Source organism: Chiloscyllium plagiosum, unplaced genomic scaffold (assembly GCF_037043375.1).
Source record: "Chiloscyllium plagiosum isolate Xiang-an unplaced genomic scaffold, Cpla_swu_hap1 HiC_scaffold_25, whole genome shotgun sequence".
Taxonomy (NCBI): domain Eukaryota; kingdom Metazoa; phylum Chordata; class Chondrichthyes; order Orectolobiformes; family Hemiscylliidae; genus Chiloscyllium; species Chiloscyllium plagiosum.
In genome coordinates, this window is record NW_028270163.1 from 49,411,183 (window position 1) to 49,430,170 (window position 18,988).

At 42.0% G+C, this 18,988-nt stretch overlaps 1 protein-coding gene across 2 annotated transcripts in view; it reads right to left on the reverse strand.

Moving 5' to 3' along the window:
• Positions 1-2,775: 2,775 nt before the first annotated feature.
• The window catches only part of LOC122562237 (alpha-N-acetylgalactosaminide alpha-2,6-sialyltransferase 2), a 122,074-nt gene continuing 105,861 nt past the window's right edge, over positions 2,776-18,988 (reverse strand). For both annotated transcript variants that reach the window (XM_088000711.1, XM_088000712.1), the window contains exons 7-10: positions 18,598-18,701; positions 16,743-16,826; positions 10,209-10,308; positions 2,776-5,735 (exon numbers count right to left, since the gene is read on the reverse strand). In XM_088000711.1, coding sequence (XP_087856837.1) covers positions 5,553-5,735; positions 10,209-10,308; positions 16,743-16,826; positions 18,598-18,701 — 471 coding nt within the window. In that variant the 3' untranslated portion in view covers positions 2,776-5,552. The remainder of the gene's footprint in view (positions 5,736-10,208; positions 10,309-16,742; positions 16,827-18,597; positions 18,702-18,988) is intronic.

The window sequence follows — 18,988 nt, forward strand, 5'->3', positions numbered from 1 at the left end:
CCGCGGTTTCAGGCATTCACAGTTGATCTTGGAACATATCCCCTGTGGGACGACTATATAGAATAAAGTTTAAGGCCAGTGTGGATGATTAGCCTTCATTACGAAATTGGTATTCTTGTTTAAATTCCTGATTCCTATTGAAGGGCTTATCCCCAAAACGTCGACTCTCCTGCTCCACAGATGCTGCCTAACTTGCGGTGCTTTTCTGGAGCCGCACTTTTCAACTCTGATCTCCAGCATCTGCAGTCCTCACTTTCTCCTGTCCTGTTTCAAACCCAGTTACAAATCACTGAACAAAGTGGAGTTTTTGTATTAACTACTTCAGAGTGGAATCTTGTGTGAATTCACTCACTGCATAAGGGGTTCTGAGGGGTTAGGGTTTCAACAGCAAACCCATCCAACACAGAATCACTGGATGTATTTTCTGGATTAGGCAAAAGCGAGGACTGCAGATACTGGAAACCAGATTCTAGGTTAGAGCGGTGCTGGAAAAACACAGCAGGTCAGGCAGCTTCCAAGGAGCAGGAAAATTGATGTTTCGGGCAAAAGCCCTTCATCGGGATTGCTGTACATGCACTGACTCTCAAAGTTTCTGTCGGTTTCAACAAAATAAAGATGGCAAATGCTGGAGGTTTCACCATCATTACCACAACAAAATCCATGATAGACTTCAGTGCACTAGGTAACACCCGTTTCCCTGAAGCACTTATAAAAGGAATTTCCCTCCAAACTCTGTCCCCTTAATCTTATATAAACTATGAATATCCAAGGGACTGAGGAATCTTTGTGAAATCTACAGAAAGGAGCAGATGCAATGATGAACATGCCTTAATACTCACAAAGCGCATTTTTTACTTGCAATTTGACAAGATCCAAAATTATTCCAATTCTATCCAAAGTATAGATTACACATACAGAAGGCGCAGTGACTCAGTGGTCAGCACTGCTGCCTCACTGCACCAGGGACCCAGGTTTGATTCTGCCCTTAGGTGACTGCGTGGAGTTTGCAAATTCTCCGGGTGCTCCGGTTTCCTCCCACAGTCCAAAGACGTGCAGGTTAGGCAACTTGCCCCATGGTCAAAAAAAAAATTCAGAAGTCAGATATTTCTTGGGGCATGTGGATTTGCTGTTTTCTCAATAAACAGTCTAAATTGCCCACATGTAGGTTGGTTGGATTAGCCATGGGAAATGCATTGTTACAGGGATAAGGGGGGGGGGGCGGGGGGGGGGCTGGGTCTGGGTGGAATGTTCTTCAGAGGTCAGTGTGGACTCAGTTGGCTGAATGGCCTGCTTCCACTCTATGAAACATGCCATTCAGTCCATTGATCTATGCTGCAGGCGAGAGCTTCCTTTCATTCCTTTTAATCTCACCCTATCAACATAAATTATTCCCTTTATCTCTTATGTCTATTCAACATTCCCTTAAAATGCACCGAAACAGCATACTAATTTGATGTAGGAGTGATGTACATCTTCAGTTGCTGCATTCCTAGAAGCATACCGCACAGGATGCCATTCAGTCCATCAGATCTCCACCTGTGCGAAAGGCTGAAGCATTCGCAGCCATTTTCAACCAGAAGTACCAAGGGAGAGCCCTAGCAAAACTAAAATTGGGTGAAAAACCCTCCACTGGTTGGAGTCATAACAGATGTCAAGGATGATGACTGCAGCTGTTGCAGGTCAGTCATCTCCAGGATCCTCAGGAATTCCTCAGAATAAGTATCTTCTAAAATCAACCTGTTCAGAGAGGTTTTTCACAGCACTGGTGGCACTTGAATCTGGGCCTCCTGGCTCAGAGGCAGGGACAATATCTAGGTTTGGACTGAGAAGTTATAAATAACGTTCATGCCAGGCAACAAACTCACCAAACAGGACAGAATGCAATCCTTCTCGGGGGTTGTGGGAAGGGCGGTTGTGAGGAAGTTAAAATGCCACGGAGAGGCCAGTTCCATACTTTGCTTTTCTTTCAGAACACATTGGGGACTCGAGGGTTACACATTCCCCTGCCAAAGAACCTACTGCAGTATCAACTAAAGGCCTGTACTCTTGTAATCCAGACAGAATACCTCAGTATGGGGGAGGCTGACTGTATCTCAGAAGTAGATCCTATTGGAGCCACACGTGGATTCCCCCATAGCCCCAGAGGAATTTGTCCTTTCAAGACAAGCCCCTGGCCGCAACCCTGTTAAACTGCCTCCTGCTCCCATTGTCTTACTTCCCCTCCATATTAACATAGGTATGTGAATCCCCCATTTACTGAAAGAAGGATCCTTCTGCCTTAATATCTTCCCATCAACACATAATCATGAACAATACGATAATTAGTTTCTGTAATCTATTCACGTTATCACAGGACATCGACATTCATCAAGGTTTGTAAATTCGTAATTACCTACTTTAAACTATGTAATGATAATTGCCCATGTGACTGATATGCCTTTGTCTGACTCCTATAAAATATACTGTCACTGTGTGCAAGGCAGAGATTCGTGAAGAAGAGTCACTACAAGTAGACACTTGGTACTTTAGAGACGATTTGAATCTCTCACCCGGCTGTCCGATAATAAAGCCACTGCCGTTGTACAGAAAATCTGTGTCGATCGGATTTGTGGAACAAATTAGGTGGTGTACCTTTGGCACTCTGGATGGGCAATAAATGCTCGCCCAGCCAGTGAAGCCCACAGCAGTTAGAAGAATTAAGCAAAAATACAAATCTAGAATCTCTCGCAAATTGGCAAGGCTTCAGATGCAAAGCTAAGAATAAAATGTCACAACTTTCAGAATATCTTCAAATTTATTGACCAGTGTGCAAATGAAAACAAAATAAATCTCTGTACATTCAACATAATAGTTCTGTGATAGAACATGGTATATTTGTAAACAGGCATTCTCGCAAAGTACTTTATGGAGACATTTATTATTTTTAAACCATTGGTTACTGCTGTGTAGTGTGTGCAATGCATCCACCTCATATCATTGAATTGATTGACCACAATTTTCAAGGAAAACCTCTCTACTTGCGGTCAATGCCAAACAAATTCCCATGCTTTTAACTTCAAGAAAACTTGAGAATGTTGCACATTAAGTACTTAACTTCAGTGAATTTTCAGAGTCTTTGGTAAACCAGGTACTTAAAGAAGCATTTGATCCATGTATGTGTTTTGGGATAATGAATTCCACAGAAGGCAGCTTGTTCTTTGCAACTCTCAAAAACTGACTAATCCAAAATATGTGTCAATTTACACTTGCAACTGTAATAGCAGAAATCATTGACAAAACAATAGCCAATATGGAGGTCAGGTTACTTAGCCCAACACAGCTCGATTCCACTTTCTACATCTTGTTAAAAGGATATTGTCAGATGGGCAAAGCTGATAGAGGCAGTCCAATGATGGGGAAATGCAGAAATAATGGCGAGAATTGCTTCAATCTTTTGCTAATACACACAAATACATATCAATTCAAAGAAAGCTTAGAATCATGTTAATGTCAAGTTGTACACTCCCACGTAATTTTACATTAGTGTCAGTATCTCCATGTCCAACACAACGGCTTGTGCCAGTAAATGCCCGTTATACCAACACAACACCTTCAATATCCTTTTTAAAAGGAGAAAATTGTCAAATCTTGAATCAGGCACCAATCCCAACTGGAGGAACTGACCTTAGCGGAGAAACTGCATTTTCTCTATAATGAAGAGTTGCTCATATTTCCTTCCCTTCTGTGTCCAATTCAGTTGAATTTATGGTCTCACCCCCAGCAATAAACGAGAATTAAATGGAGGCTGTGACATTTTGGGTAATAAGAATGGAATCTGTGATCCCAGCAGCAAGAGTTCAACAATAAGTAGAAACAAAAGAATGGTTTGACAAGATCTACCCAAGACCTAGGTCCTGTTGACCGATTTGGCAAATTAATCAAGGATAAAATTACTCGGGTCACTAAGCAAGACCAGTATTTGCATCAGTAATTGATGTGCATAGTGTACTAACAAATCTCTTTTGAAAAGTAAATTAAGGCACATTATTTAAGGCACGTTAGTGACAGATTTAAATGCTCACTCATACATAGTACGAGTTGGAAGTACTAATTGTTGCTAACATTCAAAAACTGGACAAGAAATAAATGAATTCTAACTCATACATCTAATCTAAATGCAAAACATTTTCAAATTATAACTCAAATCATTATGAGCCAAAATATAGATTCGTAAAAAAAAAAGTTCGTTAGAGAGAAAGTATGAATTGTCAGTAATTGAGGCTTCTGGAAGGCACAGAAAGTTACTAAGATGGAACAAAAGTTAGGAAATAATGAAACAATAACCAATTGTGACTCCACTAACTCAAATGGTAAATGAGACAGTAGCAGATTTAACGCATTCTGCTACGTGAATGTTCTATTGACATATTTACTGAGGGCTTCCACAGCTGTCTGTGGCACCTGCCTGAATCAGACATTATCTTCTGCAAATGGGAGGTCCCATACTACAGATACAGCGAAGGGACAACTAGACCAATGCTTGTTCTGTTACAGTCCAGTTGAACCAGGCTGTGAAGTGAAGAGGAGGAATCCCTCTTCAAAAGTGCAAATAAACAATTATTGCGCAGCCAGAATAAATAAGAGAGTGTGTGTTTACGGATGCCACAGGAATAGATTTGTCCACAGTCAATCTGCGCTCTCTTCCCACCCCACCACCCCTCCCAAGCCTCTAACTAGCCTGGACTGGAATTGATACCTTGCTTGTCACAGCAGGGTAGCTACTAACTTGTCCTTTCCACACCTAAAGTTAAACCTGAGCAATGTAGCCTTTGACAGAACAGTTTTCTTGGTTCTGATGCTTTGTTCAGGCAATCACTTAAATGCAATCATTTCTCAATTCAACACAAAAGTCCATAACCACAACGCTACAACATAACATTCTAATTGCAGTATATGATTTCTCCATTGGTTAAAAGTACTGTGGAATGAATCATTTAAATACAGTAATATCACATCCTTTTTTGGCACATTCTAGCAAACATTCAGAACAAGTTTATACTTGAGTAGTTTCCAGGCACTTAAATTATCAATTGCCTTATAAAAGGCCCCAATGATAAAGAACAAAATTAAAGTCTGGTAAAGTGGCAAAATTACAGAGATGTAAATCCAATACCCTAATCCGTCCTGAACAAACCTCAAGACTCATTTCACACAAAAAGGCTTAACTCTCTCGAACCGGAGGACGTGCCCCCCATGTATACCTCCACCCTCCATCACCTGTCAAACACTGACCACCTTCATCCCTCTCTCCAATGCTTTCCATGCCCTAGCAGCAACAAATGCTAACGAAAGATAGACAGACATAGAGAGAGAGAGACACACACACAGAGAGAGAGACAGAGACAGAGAGACAGAGATGATGCTTTCGACCTTGCAATTTCAGGTCAGATTCACATCCCAAAGATTCAGTGACAAAAGGACACAAAATAACCCACTGCAATTTCCCGAGCCAAAGAGAGTAATAACGCTAGAAATGTAGTCTTGAAAATCAGATCGAGATCTCAGATTCGAGTTCATCTTGCATCCTCTTCCCTGGTGTAGAGTTTAATTATCCCATAATTGTGCAACTTCTTCCATAACTTCATTTCCAATTTCATGTCATGATTCGAATAAAAGACCAATTTATGGTAGGCCCGATCAAAATAATGATCTGAATATTTTACATAGTCTTCAGTGATAAATCCATAAGCACTAACCTAAAAGTGAAGAGAACAGGAAACATTTTAAACAATGAACACAGAATTGGAAATACACAGATTTCAAGCCTAAAACTCTAAGTGCAAACTGATTTCACAGCAAAAAGGTAGATCCAAATTTGCTAACTTTCGTGACAAGATGTACGACAACAACTCACCGAGGCTCTAATGACAGCCGCTTCCAAATCCTGACCTTTACCAGGACAAGGGCAGTAGACACATGGGAGTACCACTACCATCCACATGTTCACCTCCAAGACACCCCCCATTCTGACTTGGAACTATAACCGCTGATCCTTCATTGCAACTGGATCCAAATGCAGGAACTCCTTCCACAACAGCATTTGGCGATACAAACCCACAGAGATGGGCCCTTTAGCCCAAAAGTGTCCATCCACAATAACCCCATTTCCTTGTACTTGGCCCACATCCTTTTAATCCTTTCCTCGCCATGTATTTGTCCAAATGCCTTTTAAATGTTGTGCAGGTACCCGCCTCAACCACTTCCACTAGCAGCTCATTCCATATGCGTACCACCCTCTGTGTAAAAACATTGTCCCTCAAGCTCCCTTTTATTCTTTCTCCTCTAGCCTTAAACTGATGCCCTCTAGTCCTCAATTCCCCAACCCTGGGAAAAAGATGGAATGCATTTACCCTATCCATACCTCTCATGATCTTAGACACCTCTATAAGTCCCCCCTCAGTCTCCTACACTCTAAAGAAAAAGTCCTAGCTTGTCCAACCTCCCCCTCTAACTCAGACTATTGAGTCCTAGCAATATCCTTGTAAATTTCTTCTGCACTCTTCCCAGTTTAATAACATCCTTCCTATAACAAAGTGACCAAAACTGAACACAACACTCCAAGTGCGGCCTCATCAACATCCTGTACAACTGCAAAACAACTTCCAATTTCTATACTCAATGCCCTGACTGATGAAGGCCAGTGTGCCCAAAGCCTTCTTCACTGCCCTGTCTACCTGGGACTCCACTTTCAGAGAACTGTGAACCTGAACTCCAAGGTCCCTCTGTTCCACGACACTCCTCAAGGCCCTACCATTCACAATGAAACTCCTACCTTAATTTGACTCTCCAAAATGCAAGGCCTCACAGTTATCTATATTAAACACAATTTGCCATTTCTTGGCCCACTTCCCCAGCTGATCAATGTCCTACTGCAATTTCCAATAACCTTCCTCACTGTCCATGATACCACCTATTTTAGGTGTCATTAGCAAACTTATTAATCAGGTCTTGTATATTCACATCCAATCATTGATATCGATAACAAACAGTAATCGGGCCAGCACCGACCCCTGAGGAACTCCACTAGTCACAGGCCTCCTGTCCGACAAGGATCCTTCCACTATTACCATCTGCTTCCTACCATCAAGCAAATTTTGTATTCAATTTGCCAGCTTGCCCTAGATTCCATGCGATCTAACCTTCCAGAGCAGCCTAACATATGGAACCTTATCAAAGGCCTTACTGAAATACATATAGACTGGGCCTACCATCCTGCCCTCGTCAACCTTCCTGGTCACTTCAAAGAACTCTAATAAATTTGAGGCATGATCTCCCACGCACAAAGCCAAGCTGACTACTTCTAATAAAACCCTGTCTTTCCAAATGCATGTACATTTATCCCTCAGAATCTTCTCAAGTATCTTACCCACCACAAATATTAAGCTTACTGGTCTATAGTTCCTAGGCTTTTCTTTGCAGCCCTTCTTGAGTAATGGCACAACATTCGCTACCCTTCTGTCTTCCAGGACCTCACCCGTAGCTAATGATGATGCAAAAATATCAGCCAGGGCCTACGCAATATCTTCTCTAGCCTCTTGCAGTGCTCATAGATATATCTGGTCAGGACCAGGAGATTTATCCACCTTCATACATTTTAATACATCCAACACTTCTCCTCTATCGTGATATGAACAGTCCCCAAGATATCACCATTAGCTTCTCCAAGTCTTCATATCTTTCTCAATGGTAAACACAGAGGAGAATTATTCATCGAGAACCTCGCCCACCTCCTGTGCTTCCACTTATACATGTCCACTTTGGTCCTTCAGGGGTCCTATTCTCTCCTCAGTTATTGTTTTTCTTTTAATATACTTGAAGTATCTCTTTGGATTCACCCTAATCGTCTCAGCCAAGGCTCTCTCATGCCCCTTTTCCACACTTCTGCTTTACTTCTTCAGTAAGCTCCTGTATTCCCTGCATACCTCCAGGATTCCCTTGATCTCAGCTGCCTGTACCTGAGCTATGTCTCCTCCTTTTTTCTGGTCAAAGCCTCAATCAATCATCTAGGGTCCCCTATTCCTGACAACCTTGCCCTTCACCCTCACAGGAACAGACAGACCTTGAACTCTAGCTATCTTATTTTTAAAGGCCTCCCACTTGCCAGAGGTCCCTTTGCCTGCAAACAAACTACTTCAATCAAACCCCGCAAGCTGCTGTCTCATCAAAATTCGGCCTTGCCCCACTTTAGAACTTGAACCTGTGGACCAGTTTTGTCCCTCTCCATAACTATTCTAATCTCTCTGCATATTTGTTCCTCTAATTCCCACTGACTATTTGGGAACTACACAATAGTACAACCCCAAATTGCAGAGGTGCTGGAGGATCAACTTGTGCTTGGTTAAACTGGCTTACATTGAGTCACAGAGTTATAGAGATGGACAGCATGGAAACAGACTCTTCGGTTCACTCATCCATGCCGACAGGTATCCTAACCTAATCTAGTCCCACTTGCCAGCACCCAGCCCATATCCCTCCAAACCCTTCCTTATTCATATACCCATCCAGATGCCTTTTAAATGTTGCAATTCCGCCAGCCTCCGTGACTTCCTCTGGCACCTCATTCCATACACGTACCACCCTCTGCGTGAAAATGATTCCCCTTAGGTCCCTTTTATATCGTTGCCTCTCACCATAAGCCTATGCCCTCTAGCTCTGGACTACCCCAATCCAGGGAAAATACTTTGTCTACTTATCCTATCCATGCCCCTCCTGATTTTATAAACCCTCTATAAGGTCACTCCTCAGCCTTCGACGCTCCAGAGAAAACAGCCCCAGCCTATTCAATCTCTCCCGATAGCTCAAATCCTCCAACCCTGGCAACATCCTTGTAAATCTTTTCTGAACCCTTTCAAGTTCACAACATCCTTCCGATAGGAAAGAGACCAGAATTGCACACAATATTTAAAAAGTGGCCTAACCAATGTCCTGTACAGCCGCAACATGACCTCCCAACTACTGTACTCAATGCTCTAATCAATAAAGAAAAGCCTATCAAATGCCTTCTTCACTATCCTATCTACCTGCAACTCTACTTTCAAGGAACTATGAACCTGCACTCCAAGGTTTCTTTGTTCAGCAACACTCCCCAGGACCTTACCATTAAGTATATAAGTCCTGCTAAGATTTGCTTTCCCACAATGCAACACCTCGCATTTATCTAAAATTAAACTCCATCTGTCACTCCTCAGCCCATTGGCCCATCTGATCAAGGTCCCATTGTAATCTGAGGTAACCTTCTTCGTTGTCATCTGCAAACTTACTAACCATACCTCCTTTGTTTACATCCGAATCATTTTTATAAATGACAAAAAGTAGTGGACCCAGCACCGATCTTTGTGGCACACCACACAGGCCTCCAGTCTGAAAAACCTTAAAGACATTATTCAGTGTGTTCAATTAATTTAAGCAAGGGAGACTAATTGGGTTTGGCTGAGCATGAAAGTGTTGGCCCATTCAAAAGCATACAAGAATGAGGAAAAATGCTTATATGGGGGTGGGGGGGGAACGTAGTTACATGAGAACTTTCACAGCACGGTGGCTCTGTGGTGAGCACTGCTGCCTCACAGCGCCAGGGACCCGGGTTCAAATACAGCCTCAAGCGACTGTCTGCGTGGAGTTTGCACATTCTCCCAGTGTCTCCATGCGTTTCCTCCGGGTGCTCTGGTTTTCTCCCACAATCCAAAGATGTGCAGGTCAGGTGAATTGGCCGTGCCAAATTGCCCGTTGTGTTCAGGGATGTGTAGGTTAGGTGGGTTAGTCATGGAAAATGCAGGATTTGTGGGTGATGTTAGGTCCAGATGGGATAATCTTTGGAGGGTAGGTGTGGACACGATGGGCCAAATGACCTGCTTTCACACTGTAGGGATTCTATACTTTCAAGAATTAAAATGTTGACAACTAAACCGTTTTTTTTTAAATCTGTTCAGCAAGATTACCACTTACCCTTGAGCTCACAATGGTACAATCTGCTAGAGCCCTGTGAGCTAGAAACCTCTTCAGTCATAATATCGCAGTGAAGCTGCCACTCCCTGTCCCATTAAAAAGGTTAGAAGCGTTCATTTCAACTGCCTTCTCTCTTGGAATCAAACTCCACAATGGGCTCCAATCCAACTGGGAGCAGAAATGCAAGGGCAGGCAGCAACTGAAATACAAGAAGAGACACCTCTCACCTCATCACAGGAATGGATAGCAGCAAGGAGCATGGTCGCACCAGTGGAGGGACGGTAAATATTACGGTGTGAAGTCTTCAATATATGTGCCCACAAAAACCTATAGAGATAACATTACATTAAAAGAATGACCCAACCCTATAAGAAAACTTTGAATCTTGCAAACTGAAGCAATATTAGGTAAGTTTTGAAATGAGACCCAGAATACTTATTTTTCTTACTGTAGAGAAGTAGGTTTAATATCGTAAAGCTTATTTTAGCTAAAATTCAAAGACAGAATATTATGGCAGCACAAACAGAGAATAACAGTGGCAAACTGTTATGAAGATAATACTTTATGACTCAGCACTGTATGTAGTCTACAACAATTTACGGTTCTATCATTCAGTGGTTTAATGGAGTTAACTAATACAAAAGTTCCGATCCGTACATTACAGAACAGAGGCACGAGAGAACAGTACCTCTAACAATCCACAAGGATGACGCCGGATCGGAAGTTTTAGCTATCATGAAAAACCAAAATGAACAAGTTGAGACTCTTCTCCAGAAAATAGAAGGTTGAGTAATTCACCAAATTAAGTTACTTAAATTAAAAAGTGAAGTAAGACTCAAACCCCCTCCAGTCTGTTCTGCCATTCAAACAGCTCACAGCTGATCTACATCAGTTCCCTTAGAAAGTCACAGTCATACAGCACAAAAACAGACCCTTCAACCTGACTTGTCCATGCCAGCCAGATATTCTAAACTGATCTAGTCCCAGTGCCAACATTTGGCCCATATCCCTCTAAACTCTTCTATACCCATCCAGATGCCTTTTAAATGTTGTAATTGTACCAGCCACACTACTTCCTCTGGCAGCTCATTCCATATACGTACCACCCTCTGTGAAAAAATTGTCCCTTAGGTTCCTTTTAAATCTTTCCCCCCTCACCTTTAATCCTCTAGTTTTAGACTCCACAACCCTGGGGAAAAGACCTTGGCTATTCACCATATCCATGCCTCTCATGATTTTATAAACCTCTATAAGGTCACCCCTCAGGCTCTGATGCTCCATGGAAAACCGCCCCATCCTATTCAACCTCTCCCTATAGCTCAAACCCTCCAACCCTGGCAACATCCTTGTAGATCTTTTCTGAACCCTTTCAAGTTTCAGAACATCCTTCCTAGAGCAGGGAGACCAGAATTGAATGCAGTGTTCCAAACATGGGCTAATCAGTGTCATGTACAGCCCACAACATGACCTCCCAACTCTTATATTCAATGGAGTCATCAAGATAGGCAAGTCTATCAAATACCTTTGTCACTGTCCCGTCTACAAGATACACCAGGAATGACTCACTGTTCAAAATCTATCAATCCCAGTTCTGAACATACTCAACACGTGAACAATTACATCTCTCTGAAGACCGAGAATGCAACAGATTCCCAACCTCTTCCCCTCACCCAAAGCCTATACCCCAGTTCCTTATTCGGATTCTGTGACACATAATTCTAAACAGGAAGCTGTGGGTGGTGTAGTGGTGATATCATTAGATGAGTAATGTAGAACTACGCCTCACCGGGGCAGATGGTGAAATTTGAATTTAATGAAAATAAATAAACCAGCCTAATGGTGACCACATAATCACGGTCAATTGTTGTAAAACTCCATCTGGTTCACTCACGTCCTTTAGTGAAGCAAATCTTCATCCTTACCTTATCTGGCCTACACAGGATTCCAGACCCACGGCAATGTGGTTGACTCTTTACTGACCTATTAAATGGTCTAGCAAGCCTTTCAGTTCAAGGAAACCAAAGAAGGACAACACATGCTGGCCTTGCCATTGACACCCACATCACAATAGTGATTAAAATATTAAAAAAAAGACACCCAAAAAGGAATGACAGCATCTCAATACTCACACTGTTGAACCCTCTACCAGAATTGTAAGCTTCCATGAGATTAAGTTAAAAATCACACAACACCAGGTTCTAGTCCAACAGGTTTATTTGGAAATACTAGCTTTCAGAGCACTGCTCCACTCTATCAGATTACTTCACATAGCTGAGTTTTAGAGGACACTCTAATTTTGAATAGCATTTGATAAGGTAGATGTATGGAAGGGGGCAGTGGAAGATCAAATCTAGATACAAAATAATCACTAACAAATCCAGCGATGAATTCAGGATACACTTTTTAATCCAGAGACTGGAACTTGGTACCTCAAACATATTACTTGATATCAGAATTGCTTACAGTAATTACATGTTAACTTTGTGTTGAATAAGTGAACACAACCAAAATGTCCCTGAACAGTGTGTTTCAAAGCATCAATATTTACAATCTGGCTTTTCTCTTTTATGACCACAGTGAATTATCTCATTTCCACATTACACATCAAGTTACGTCCTCATACAAGCTGACTGCATCTTTCATGTTCATGATTACAAAGCAAGGTGGGGGGAGGTAGGAGGAAACTAAACTGTGAGGTGATTAAACAAAGAAACAAAGTAATAAGAGCATAAGAACATAAGAAACAGGAGCAGGAGTCGGCCACCTGGCCTGTCAAGCCTGCTCCGCCATTCAATAGGATCATGGTTGATCTTTTCATGGACTTAGCTCCACTTACCCGCCTGCTCACCATAACCCTTAATCCCTTTATTGTTCAAAAATCTCTCGGTCTTTAATGAGGTAATCTCAACTGCTTCACTGGTAAGGGAATTCTCAGATTCACAACCTTTTAGGTGAAGAAGTTCCTCCTCAACTCAGTCCTAAATCTGCTCCCCCTTATTTTGAGGCTATGTCCCCTAGTTCTAGTTTGACCAGCCAGTGGAAACAACCTCCCTGCTTCTATCTTATCCATTCCTTTCATCACTTTATATGTTTCTATAAGATTCCCCTTCGTTCTTGAAACTCCAATGAGGACAGTCTCAGTCTACTCTCCTTACAAGGCAACCTTATCAACTCCGGAATCAGCCTGGTGAACTTCCTCTGCACCTTCTCCACTGCCAGTACATCCTTTCTCAAATAATGAGCCTCAATAATGTATATGGCTTGTGGATAACGCAACCCTAGTGTTGACCCTTCCAGAAAAGAAATAACGAAGATAGAAAATGCTTGAAAAACTCACCTGACCTGGCAGCATCTGTGGAGGGAGAAACTGTAAATTAACTTCTTTCTTCTCAACTGCTGCCAGCTCAGAGTATGAAATAATTAAATTAAAACAGAAGGACAGATTCGCACTTTTATAATCCTCAATACTTCCCAAAAATATTTGGTATGGAGTAGTCGCTGCTACAATGCAGCAAATTCAGTCCCCAATTTGCAAAAAGCAAGCTCCCAAATACAGCAATGTGATAAAGGACAAACAATCAATCTGTTTCTGTGGCCTTGATTGAAGGATGACTATTAAACAGGACTCTGGATAGAATTCTATCCAATCTGCTTCAGTATTGTGTAATGGGGTATTTTATGTGCACCTGAGACAACAGACAAAGCCTCAAATGTAGCATCACCGCAGAAAGCTAGCATCTCTAGCTGAGCTACCACACCAATGCAGCAGCCACAATTACACACACAAAGTTCGGACTGAGATTTGAACCCACAACCTTCTGGCTCAGATGTAAGGGCTCGACCCACTCAGATGTAAGATTTTATGCTCAACACATTCATATCTCGCCTCCACAGACTCCAGTGCAGTCAGCAATGCAGGAAAATAGCGAGTATTTTTGACAGTGTCATTGAGAATGAATCACAGTGATTAATTTTTATTGCGGCTATGGTTTGTTAATTATAAGTCAAACCTAACTTTCAGTGAAAAGTAAAGGCAATTTGTTTTCTAATATTGTACAATTATTCTGTATTTTAAACAGAAATCATAAAAGTGATAAGACTTGAATTTGATTTTTTAAAATCAGCATAATTAAACAGGTCTGACTGTTTCACCTTCAAATTTGCAGCAGTCCTAACTCAGAAATTAACATTGCAGTTGTGCTGCTTTAGCTCCCTCTGTGTCAAGGCTACAGAAACTCAGAATGAAAATCGAGAGTAAGTGAATTGGCATAGAAGAGTTGGGAATGTAATGGTCTTTTAACCAAATGTAAAAAGCAAATTGATTGCAAGTAAGAAGGGACTCATCAGAAAGTTTAACTCATTCACATGTGCAGAAGATCATCCTTTGATCCATCTCAATGTTTGTAACAAGTGCCAATTCAAATTCTTAAGACATAAATCCATCAACACCTAATCAAGTGTAAACCTGTTAAACCCCACAAATGCAGGTCATTGTATTCTTGGCAATAACTGCAAGCTGGTAAAACTCAAGCAACAGATGGTCGTTTAACAAAGGAGATGATATTGGAGATGGAGAGTGATTGAATGTGATTAAAGGAAAATGGAGGTCAGGGAATGGCTGGAAAGATCTCAACAAAGGGAAGGCAGCTGCTGAAGTGAATTTTTTCATATGAATGAATGAATGATTTTATTGTCACATGTATTTTACTGTGAGAACCTTTGACTGTGTGAGAACAGTAAAATACAGTCAAAAGCTTTCCACTGTCGCCATAATCTGGTGCCATTTTGAATAGTTTAATGATAAAGAAAATAGATAGACTCGATAAACATGAAGTGCTGCATTTTGAAAAGATAAGTCAGGGCAGTACTTACATACTTTATGGTAAGGTCCTGGGGAGTGTTGCTGAACAAAGAGACCTTGGGTTACAGGTTCATAGTTTCTGGAAGGTGGAATCACAGGTAGATAGGATAGTGAAGATGACATTTGAAATGCTTGCCTTTATTGGTCAGTACATTGAGTACAGGAGTTGGGAGATCATGTTGCAGCTGTACAGGACTTTGGTTCGGCCATTATTGGAATACTGCTTGCAATTCTGGCCTCTCTGCTACAGGAACAATATTGTGAAATTTGAAATGGCTCAGAAAGGATTTACAAGAATGTTGATAGGGTTGGAGGGTTTGAGCTATAGGGAGAGGCTGAACAGGCTGGGGCTGTTTACCCTGGAGTGGAGGCTGAGGGGTGACCTTATAAAAATTCGTAAAATCATGAGGGGCAGGGATAGGGTAAATAGACAAGGTCAATTCCCTGAGCTCGGGGAGTCCAAAATTAAAGGGTATAGGTTCAAGGTGAAATGGGAATGATTTAAAAGGGATCTAAGAAGCAAATTTTTCACACAGAGGGTGATGTGTGTGTGGAATGAGCTGCCAGCGGAGGTGATAAAGGCTGGTACAATTACAGCATTTAAAGATCCTCTAGATGGGTACATGAATAGGAAGGCTTTAGGAGGGATATAACGCGACAAGATTAATTTAGGATATCTGGTTGACATGAATGAGTTAGACCAAAGGATCTGTTTCCATGCTATACATCTCTAAGACTCTATGTAGCTTAAAAGAGAGTCCATCAGTCCCGAGCCAGCTCATCAATGATGCCTGCGTCACCACCCCTTCTCCACCCCGTGGGCGGCACAGTGGCACGGTGGTTAGCACTGCTACCTCACAGCGCCAGAGACCCGGGTTCAATTCCCGCCTCAGGCGACCGACTGTGTGGAGTTTGCACATTCACCCAGTGTCTGCGTGGGTTTCCTCCGGGTGCTCCAGTTTCCTCCCACACTCCAAAAATGTGCAGGTCAGGTGAATTGGCCACGCTAAATTGCCTGTAGTGTTAGGTGCAGGGGTAAATGTAGGGGAATGGGTCTGGGTGGGTGCACTTCGGCAGGTCGGTGTGGACTTGTTGGGCCAAAGGGCCTGTTTCCACACTAAGTAATCTAATCTAATCTAATCTAATCGCCATCTACACCAGACCCAACCAATGTTGAAGTTGCCACTCTTCAGGCTCCACCTTTCACCACTGGGAAATTGTCCTTTGCCATCATCTGCTCCCAACCCACCAACGTCAGAGTCACATTCCTTCCACTGGGTCCATTTTGATGACACAGTGATGCCTTTCCACTAGCACCAAATCCAATCACCGCTCAAACACTGTACTATAACCATTCACAAGAGTGGGAATTCTCCAACTATGCGCTGTCTAATAAAGATGGCACATGTTGAACAAAACATCTGACCCTTAAGGCAGTTTTGGTTATCCTTAGCCCTTTTAGCTCCATTGGCTGGGCGGTTGGTTCGTGATAGAGTGAGGCTAACAGCATGGATTCAATACCTGCTCCAGCTGAGGTTACTCGACCCCACCTGATCAGTGGGGACCCTCAGGTTACACACTAATCAGTCACCTGCTAATGAGAGAGAGCAGTCGAGTGGTCCTCTGGGACAATGTCGAAGAGTGCGGTGCTGGAAAAAGCACAGCCGGTCAGGCAGCATCTGAGGAGCAGGAGAATCAACATTTCAAGCATAAGTTCGGTTGGATGCCATCTGACCCGCCGTGCTTTTCCAGCACTACACTCTATGACTCTGATCTCCAGCATCTGCCTCACTTTCTCCTCTGGGACAATGGCAACTTTACAAATCCAATTGTCAATACATTCTCAAGCATTTCTGACTCATTCTCCCTTTTAACATTCAAAATCAAATCTCCTTTTTACCTATTTCGAACATATCGAATAAAGTCAGGGTGATACATCTTGAACTTTTCAGGTCGACCATTTTCTCCAAAATACGTCGGTGGCCTAAGACATAAAGAAACAGAAAACCAAAATATTACATCGTCATTCCCTTCAGAACTCCTTCCAGAGCTACAGATGCATTCAGTTTTTAATTCCCCGATGCTTTCAAAAGCAATGCAAGTCTCATCCACTGCTTCTGAAAATAGTCAACTGCGGCTCCACAGAGATGGTTATCAGTAACTTACTAAATAGTTCTTCCTCATGTGTGGCTGGACACATTGAATGTAATGAGCTGCTCAACTCTGAAAGGATGGGAAACATTCCTACACATTGTACCACCAAACACAAAACAAAAACAAAATCAGCAACAAAAGTCCAAGTTTGGCTTTCCTACTCATCTTTCTTCTACAGGTGGCCAATTGGACGCACAATTGTGATGTCAATCTAGGAGGTTAAACCATCCAGTTGGACAATGAGAGGCAGTGCAGCTCCGTATTGAATTCCTAGAATTAATCTGATTCAAAATGCACTGCCCTCAGGACAGATGATTTGCACACTCACACATTAATCTCCATTACAAAAAATAAAACGAGGTGGAGCAGAAAAAGCTGGGCATTTTCAGCCAAACAGTTCAGACAGCCCTCTACAGCAACCAGAATCCGGGCCTTCTGTTCCAGACGCAGGGACACCACCACCGCACCAGAAGGGCCCTTTTAAGCAAAATAAGGTGCTTGGAGGGAAATAATTGGTCATAACTGTCATTGCAGTACCTATTTTAAAAAGTTGTTTGCACAGGGATTACACTGTACTTAAGGTAAATCCATACCCGGTGCAATGTGGCCCCACCTTGAACAGAAGGGGAAAGTGAAATGCTGAATATATCCAGCAAGAGACAAGTCACTTCATTTTGCACAGTGTGTGCACTCGCAGCTAGTGAAGCAATCATTCCTCTCTGCTGAAGAGCGGCCGATGGAGTTTAATTTGGATAAACGCGAGGTATTGCATTTTGGTAAACCAAACAAAGGCAAGACTTGATAGAATTAAAAGTAGGGCTTTGGATAGTATCATAGAACACAGAGACCTTGGGGTTCAGATATATAATTCTTTGAAGTTTGCATCACATAGATTGTGTGTTAAGGCAGCATTTAGCACGCTTGCCTTCATTGCTCAGACCTCGAGTATAGAAGTTGAGATGTCATTTTGAGGTAGTACAGGACATTGGTAAGTTTCTTCTGCAATACTTTGTACAGTTCTGATCTCCCTGTTATAGAAAGGGTATTATTAAGCTGGAGAGTGTTCAGAAAGGATTTACCAGGATGTTGCTGGGAATGAAGGACTTGAGTTATAAGGGAGGCTGAATAGGCTGGGACGTTTTTCAGTTAATCGCAGGATGTAGAGAGGTGACCTTATAGAGGTTTATAAAATCACGAAGGGCATGGATAAGGTGAATGGCATGTGAATGAAATCCCTAGGGTGGGGGATTTCAAGACTAGTGGGCACTTTTTTCCTAAAATGGAGAGAGGAGGAAAAAAAGACAGGAGGTGTAATTTTTTTTTTTAAAATGCGTGGTTCATGTGTGGAATGAACTTGCAGAGGAACAGGTGGACGTGGGTACAGTCAAAAGATGTTTGGTAAGTACATTATCAATAAATGTTTGGAGGGATATAGGCTAAGTGCAGGTAGGTGGGACTAGTTTAGTTGGGATTATGGTCAGCATGGACTCGTTGGATCAAAGAGTCTGTTTACATGCAGTATGTCTCTACTAATCACAGTGACTGACTGACTCAGAGTGATGCAACAACATCATAACTGAACATAAACCACAACAACCTACTTTTGGGATTTGTCACTTCCCTTCTCTATGGGTGCATTCAGTATGGCAGCTTTTACTAAGTAGTAATCGCGGTTGTGGTCTGGAAGAAACACGTATCTTGTCTCCTTCAAATAAAGAGAAGTAAATAAAGAGAAATTACATGGAGAATGGAAGCAATGGCTCAATTACAAACGACTATGAAATTGTACAGACTAATCGCGGCATTCCTCATGCACATGAGGTAAATATTGCGTCCAAGTATACAAATCATAATCAAATGTAACAAGAATGGTTTATTTGCCTGAATTATAAAACACAACCATATAAAGTATTTATTTAAATCTTTCCTTTCCCATGTTAATACAGGGATCAAGGAATAATTAAATCACTTTTCAAATTAGCATCAAGAACA